The sequence below is a fragment of the Engraulis encrasicolus genome, chromosome 13, assembly GCF_034702125.1.
Source record: "Engraulis encrasicolus isolate BLACKSEA-1 chromosome 13, IST_EnEncr_1.0, whole genome shotgun sequence".
Lineage (NCBI taxonomy): Eukaryota > Metazoa > Chordata > Actinopteri > Clupeiformes > Engraulidae > Engraulis > Engraulis encrasicolus.
The window spans coordinates 27,897,457-27,905,710 of NC_085869.1; the positions used below are offsets into that span (position 1 = coordinate 27,897,457).

The 8,254-nt window shown below is 44.5% G+C and overlaps 1 protein-coding gene across 1 annotated transcript; it reads right to left on the minus strand.

Moving 5' to 3' along the window:
• Nucleotides 1–4,177: 4,177 nt before the first annotated feature.
• mid1ip1a (MID1 interacting protein 1a) lies at nt 4,178–5,726 on the minus strand. The gene has a single exon (XM_063214541.1). It carries the CDS (start codon nt 5,551–5,553, stop codon nt 5,044–5,046), a length of 510 nt encoding a protein of 169 aa, XP_063070611.1. The 5' UTR covers nt 5,554–5,726; the 3' UTR covers nt 4,178–5,043.
• Nucleotides 5,727–8,254: the final 2,528 nt, after the last annotated feature.

Here is an 8,254-nt window from a genome sequence, read left to right on the forward strand (position 1 = left end):
AGGGTACGTCAAACGTCTGCAACTTTGCAAAGTCCTCTTATTTTGAAATGATCTTCCTTTGCAATAATGTTGATTTATTCCTAGCCAATGTTCTCAAATTTGATTAGGGTGGTACATTAGGCTGAACATGTTCAATTACAGTAAATGCACTTTTATTATATGAGTTAGACATTATCAACACCCACTCACACAGATGAAATCACCACACGAAAACACACACACACACACACACACACACACACACACACACACACACACACACACACACACACACACACACACACACACACACACACACACACACACACACACACACACACACACACACACACACACACACACACACACACACACACACACTGTTGGAAATTTCGGGCCTTTTTGCCCTTCCCTGCGTGCTCTTTATTCGAGGTAAAAAAGGCAAACAACTCAGTATTCAAGTATAATAAAAATCCAATGATTTAATTCCGAAAAAGTATAAGTACAAAAAGTAGTAATTTGTCAAAGTTTAGACAACGAGTAGTAGAAGCATAACAGAGCTCTGGAGTTTCCTACTCTTGACTGATCCCTGACCAATAACAGTATTCTCTCAGCCCAAGATTTGGAAACTGACCTGACTTTCCCTAAGTGTATCTTATATAGGAATTCTCTGTGTGTGTGTGCCTATGTGTTTACTTGTCATTTCATGTGTGTGTGTGTGTGTGTGTGTCTGTTCATGGACCAGACACTAATGTGTAGACAACAGATAGAGGGACAGAGAGGAGTGAGAGGTCAGAGGGGAGGTCAATGAGAGGGGAGAGGGGACAGTGGGAGAGGGGGAGAGGGGAATGAAGTGACAAATCTCATTCCTTGTAACATTATGGATCATATAATCAACTAAACTTACAGACATCCTGACTCCTAAAAGATCAGGGGTCAACTCTAGCCTGGCAAATTAAGAAATGGTGGGAAGGAGGGGGACAGAGCTGTATTAGGGGAAGAGGGTCTGTGACCTGTCAGGGATGTAATGTTGAAACAAGTGTCTATGTGTTCTTATGTGCCTAGCAACAAGTGTGTGCACGCCGTCTTCCGGTCCAGCCATCTCCCTCTCGTCCATCCTGGTCCTCCTGTCATTACTTTGGGTGGGCTGGTATTGGGCATTGTTTTCCTGTTTAAGAGAGAAACCAACAGAGAACACGGAGCAGATACACAGGCCTGCTGATATTCATTGACTAGACCCATGTCAGGGGTACTGACATTTCCTGGTGCCTACTCCCAGACCCTGATCCATCCTTCAGGTCAGAGGCAACGAGGAGTGTGACCGGTCTGTGGCTGTCCCTGTAATTTAGATTAGGTTAAAAGCTGCTGCCGGACCCTGCTCCTAAACAGACAGCAAATGGTTTTAAAATAAGGTTAGAAACTCGAACGGGTCAACCAAACTCTACATGGACTAAAAGTTCCACCAGGCCTGTCACAAACACAAATGGTTACTCACAAGTTTATTAGTTGAAACCACATAGGATTATATTTCCAATATAATGATGCACACAAATATGAACACTGATTTCTATTTATAAACTAATGCACATACTATAAGCATTCTCTAATTACTAACAACTAAACTGCTTTGATAAAAAGGAAATAGGTTAAAAAAGGATATTTAAAAAGGATATTTCTCTCAACACACACACACACACACACACACACACACACACACACACACACACACACACACACACACACACACACACACACACACACACACACACACACACACACACACACACACACAGAGACACACGCCTGCCATAGTTTTCACCTTTGAGTACACATTATTCCCTTAGGTTTTGTAAAGTCATATAGTATTTTGATGCAGAGTTAAGATAGTATTTTAATTTAATGTACAGTATTTTAATGCAGATTAAGGTTATAGTATGCCTATGAGCTATTATGACACAAGGGTGTTGTTTCAGTAAATTGAGAGGGTGTTGTTTTGACTCAGAGTAAAGAGCAATAAAGTAGGGCATATGCCCCACCAGGACTCAGTCCCACAGCACTAGTGAAGGTCACTCCATCATACTGTACCTACAGCCCTAGTGATGACCACTGCATTACCAACAGTAACTCGAGCCAAATGTGAAGTCTTTACGAGAAAAATAGAAAAAAATCCACTTTAAGCCTCGTGGTGCCTTTACGAATAACATCGTTTCTCGTGGTTGGGCGACGAAAGGGGGGACTAACAATTGGGGTAGTTTGGTTCTGGGGGAAGAATACTGTGGACGGACGTCAACAAACAAGTGCGACTGAAGGCTAACTGGAAACGAAGGTAATCAAACATTTCAAACAAGTGATTTACGGTTAAGTTTAGGGTTAAGGTTTAGGGTCAGGGTTAAGGTTAGGGTTAAGGTTAGGGTTAGGGTTAGGGTTAGGTGTAGGGTTAAGGTTAGGGATAATGTTGGAGGAAGGGAGACATGGCATGAATCTGACACAACGACAGCGCTCCCCTCCCGGAATGAAGGCACGCTGCTCGGGTGGTCTCTCTCTCTCACTCGCTCTCTCTCACCTACTCTCGACGACAGCGTGCGTTGCCCAACTACGAAAAATGAGGCCATATCGTAGCGGCACCACGAAGCATGTAGTTGATTTTCCCCCGAGAATGGGCTCGCATTACAGGCAGATTAACCCATTAGGACATGGTCCCTGTCTTGAGCTTGCTGTTACTAGAATGGCAATGACCAATTCATAATGTATCAACACTACCCGCTGTAAAGTTGTAGTGGTGTACTATTGTAGTTGAGTTTTTTCAATGACTGTTACAGCGTTTCACTGGTGGAAAATATGAGCCATGGACCCTAAGTTTGGAGGGGGTGCACTAATGTACTTTACGTACACTATATGCTATGCAGTACCTTGCACCTTAAGTTAGATACTCACAAATGCCAGTGGTTTTCAAAATGGGGGCCGGGGACCCCTGGGTGATGGCAGGCGGGTGCTAGTGTAACGGAGGCCAACTAGCAGAATGTGGCGTGGAAGGTTAGTAGGCCTAAACCTCCCTCCCGAAGCCTCAAAACAGTGTGGGAGCGTTGGGCTATCGCACCGGCCCTTTAGCTCAGCGGTCTCGTACTGTGCATCCCATTGCCGAACCGATGCATTGATGAGGTGGTGAGTTCGCGGCCCCGAGGGGGGCGAACTGCGCAGGAATATCTCCATCACATTAGCAAGGGGGGGGGGCGCGGTAGGTTGGCAGGAAAAGAATATAAAAACATATATATTTGCCACCTTGTACAGTAGGCTACATGGGGGTCCTTTCACGTGAAATCAGACACTTTAGGGCCCAACTGACACAGATTTTAATAGAACTAAATGTGCCTTTTCATTGGAAAGGTGGAACCCCAGAACTGCATTTGCATGAATCAGGCACTAATATTACGGAATAAATGGACTATGAAAGTTTTAATTAAGAGGATTTTTTCCCGGAGATTCTGGTGTCCTCAATTTTGGGCCTTTGTCCTCACTTTTGGGCATGAGTGTCCTGCTTCTCAGAGTCATACCAGTCGTCATCTTGGGCCTGGGACCATTACAGTAAGTCCCCGTCGGGAGCTGTGACCTCCTGGGCCTGGGACCACATTACATCACCCTTAGCTGACGCTTTTATCCAAAGTGACTTACACTTACTTACACACTCAGTTGATTGCGGTCCCTGGAGGGGGGTGAGGTTGGGGTTAGGTGCCTTGCTAAAGGGCACCTCAGCCATGGAGTGTGGTAGGGAGTGGAAGGGTGGGATATGCAGCCCTCTCATCTAAAGCCCATCTCCTTCACAACAGTAGGCCCCTTAGGCCTATTTGTCGGCCTGAGGTTTTCAAGCTGTTTATCAGCCAAGACACACCACTTTCCAGTTAAAAAGTCTGAAGGCACATCACAAACTGATTTTGTTTTGTGTGTGCAAGCAACGGCGGCGTCTGTTTTGAACCTAATAGGATAACCTTAACGCAATTGCTATTTCCTTGTATGACCTGTGCATGAAGACACTGACTTGGCTCGACTTGACTTTATATAGGGCCTATAGTGTGCCTTATCAAGTTGAAATACCTAAAAACATGAGTAGGCCTATCATTCTTACCAAAAGCATGGTTATTTACCATGTAGCCTAATGTAACACACAGTGTGAAGAACAGAAATCAGAGCAGGTAAGTACGTTTTATGAAACATTTTATTTTCAGTGAAAAAATATATTTACAAGACATTTACAAACGGTTAAAAAAAACATTTGTGATGAACAAGTTGATGCCTGAATCTCGCGGAAGTCGTCATTTACAGAATGTAGTCAGAACATCCAGGTCATAGATTCACAGAGGGTTCAGTCATGGGCAGAGTACAGCAGCCATAGCTTCATACACACCTCAGCAGCATCGCAAACACACACACATCCAGACACACACAGGACATAAATGTGCGTCAAGTAGTAGAACATAATCCAAACTGTCAGGAGCGCAGACACACCCCGTGACACTCCTACAGTGTAGGCTATGCACCACACTCACATTCACATACACAAGCACAGTTAAATTCATGGCTGTGGGTTTTCAAAGAGTTGGCTTCATAAGACATCAGTCTTCAGCACAATTACTCCTAAAGGATTGTCTTAACATCAATACAACAACAAGGCATTAAAATGTACAGCACATCATACATTATTATTATTATTATAATTATTATTAGCAAATAAATATTGTCAATGTGTCATGGCTTAATCGTCTGTCAAACGGAAGTAAACGGAAACAGTGCAAATCGTGGAAAGTTTCGAGGTGTCAATGAGTTCGCCCTGTCGCCGTCGCGTGAAGAACAGTTCTATTGACGCGAGGCGAGGGCGCAGGAGTAGAAGCGGACAGTTCTTCTTATCTCGTTCTGTCCTCAATCCCTTTGTTAACTCGTTCTTGGAACAACTCGGTTTTTTCAAAATGTCCAACATATCTCTGTCGTGAAGAAGAGGTCATAGTCGAACAGTTGGAGTAGCAGCAGCAGCAGGTGCAGGTTGGGTGCGCGCGTCGCGGAATAGTCTCTGCTTCACTGGCCCCAGCCCGCGATGCCAATCTCCTGCTTGTAGCGGTTGGTGAGGTCGTTAGCCTGGCGCGTGAGCTTGGACAGCACTCCGTGAAGCCCCTTCAGGTGGAACCGGAACAGCTGCTCGAGGTCGACCTCCTCGCTCGCGTCATTGTTGTCATTGTTGTGGCCGTTGTTGGCGCGGCTGTTGTTGGCCTCGTGCGCAAGGCTCTCCTTCTCCTTACGCCTCATCTCTTCCATAGAGCGCCCCAGAACGCCGCCGAACTCGATGTCGTTGCGGATGGCCTTGAGCTGCACGTAGTAGCTGAACATGTCTGCCTCGGCGTCATGGAGATAGCTGCCCGTGCTCGGTGGGGCCACCTCCATCTCTGGCTTCTCGTTCTCCAGTGGCACGTCCCTCAGCAGGCTGGGCACCATCACCGTCTGGTCCATGTTGTTGACGGCGCCGATGAAGCGGTTCATGGCGTTGAACAGGGAGTTCTTCTGCGTGTAGGTCTCTGCGATTTGCATCATTTTGTCAAAGGGTTTGTGTTGATGTTTCCCAGGTGAAGAAAATAAAGAATTAGAAATGCAGCACTTGTTTAACTTAAAGCTCTTAAACTCTTGTCTTCTGTTGGGGTATTGTTTCGCGTTATGTTTTCCCCTTTGTCAGTCTTTCGAGTTGTGCTGACCGTCTGACTGCCTGTGTCCGCGGCGAGTTCTTATAGCAGTGCTGGTTTCGTGTGATGGGGCGGGGCTGTCATGCTGCCCCAGGCTGCCGCTCCCGGTCGGGTCGGGTCGCTGGGCTGGTCAGACCAGATTCCAGAGCGCAGGAGAGGAGAGCCTCCAAGCATCTCTCTCTCACTCTCTCTCTCTCTCTCTCTCTCTCTCTCTCTCTCTCTCTCTCTCTCTCTCCCCTCTCTCTTCTCTCTCTCTCTCTCTCTCTCTCTCTCACACACACACACACACACACACACACACACACACACACACACACACACACACACACACACACACACACAGGGCCCATGCAAAAGGAAGAACATCCAACTAGTACCCGGAAATGCATAGACATGTTAATAAGACATATTGTCCTAGATACCAGTCTGTGTGGAAGTGGGCCAGAGATAACTGATGGAAGAAACCACTTGCCTTTTTCAACAGTAAATTCATTAAATGACTCAAGTCAGCTGTATTGGCCATTTCCTCACATGCACTAGATGCAAAGCAATTGCAATTATGTGTCTCGAGGACAGAGACAGAATGTTTCAGGATGTTTCAACTGTAGGCCTACATATGACATCATCCCTTTATTATTATTTCTTACTTGTTACATTGTTATTGGTCCTTTCTTGCACTTGTTTGAAAGTTCTTGAAAAGGCTCTACAGACCGCGTGAGGCTCGGGCCCGGGCTTGCGTTTTCCCACCTCTGCATTATGGGGCTATATGGCTAGCCACTCCTAACCATATAGGCCTGAGATAGGGGTTAGATAACAAAGTCACAAACAAAGATTATTGTTTTGTGCAGTCTGCGTATATCCTGGACGCTTATCTGACAGCAGACTTTACCTAGGACTCGTTTTAGTGTTTAGGTCCCTTTGGCATGCCTGTTTCAATGCTGAACTACATTTTAAACAACCTTTTACTATATGTTTTTTTTTACATATTAGCGACTCATCTCCTTTTAATTCTGCACATTTCATTTATTCTGTTGTTAAACTCAGGCTATTCTTTAGTAATTTCTTAGTAGGATAGAATTATCTTTTAGCATGTCATGCTTTAGAGTTACCTTCATTTCTTTAGTGCAGTTATTTGTAATTATATATATAGGCTACAGGAAGCCTATGTTTATTTCTATGTGTTTTTTTATTTATTTACATGCATAGCTGATGACCCCTTCATCTTTTCACCACATGTGAAATGTATGTGACAAATAAAAGCACTTGACTTGACTTCGACTTGCCTGTTCCAATCTATGATAGGCTATACCCTACTGTTACATTTGCAGTGTTATTTCCAATTGAGCAGTCTGCCATAGAGTATGTTGCTACATGCTTAGTGTTGAAAGAACACAACAACAACAACAACATGTATTAGCACAATATCGCCACTATAGTTGACTTAAAGTGTTTTCAAATACATCTGCTGTGATACTACAACACTTCAAGAATCTATGCACAGCTTCTGGGGCTGGTAAAAGCAGGACTGTTACACAACTGAAAGGAAAGAAGGCTACTGCATTTGTTATTATGAACAAAGTCAGAAGTAGGCCTGTCTGTTAATGAACAAAGCCAAGTGTGTGGTAAGCTTTTTTTCCCTTTTGAAAGGTGTGCTATGATACTGTCTGTGAGGACAATAACAAAAACCTTCCACTCCTTTACTTCTCCTACTTGACTTGCAGTGCCCGTCTTGTTTGCCAAGTTTTATGTGAATGCCACACACAAGCCAAAGGATTCCAGTATCACTAGTTGTCATTTTGTTCTGATGAGCAATACCAGTGCAGGGTGTGGCGACCCAACACCGATGTGACAGCCATCAGCCCACGGCAGCGAACCAGGCAAGCAGCCAACCAGAGCCTACGACTGGGCGGGTCTAAAGAGATGGCGGCCAATCAGCGCCTCTGTTCTGGCAGCTGTGGCAGTAACCGCCAGTAACCTCGGAACACATTGTGAGCGTTCCAGTTCCATGAGTCTTGGCTGCTGTGCTGTGCTGTGTTGTGTTGCTGCATAGGCCTGCATTCCTACATCATAGCTCCATGTTACACACCATTGTGTGAAAACTTCATTTCCATACCTAGTAGCCTATGCACATATTATGTACAAGTTTAAGCCCTGTATAAAGTAGCCTGTTGAAACTGTGGGGATTGTTTCCAACGTTGTTTTGATTCGTATGGACATATTTTACGAAACATTTATAAGCAGGTTTCAATACGTTGCAGAAGGGTTTAAAAAGCTTTTGCTGCATAAATACAAAGCCTTTCACATCATATGCGTTTGTTTCCTACGTCATTTTGATAGGTAGGGATAAATTTGAATTAGCAACGCTTTCTGCAGAAGCGTTTATAAAGGTTTTATAAGAGTTTTACATTTGTCTCTTCAAAGCCTTGCACATAGGATTAACAAGTTTAAACCCTGTGTACAAAGTTACAACACCTTGCATAGTTTTGTAAGACTATGTTTATTACAAAACACTGTTTGTACACTCAATTAGACATGCACATTATGTTTATAAACCC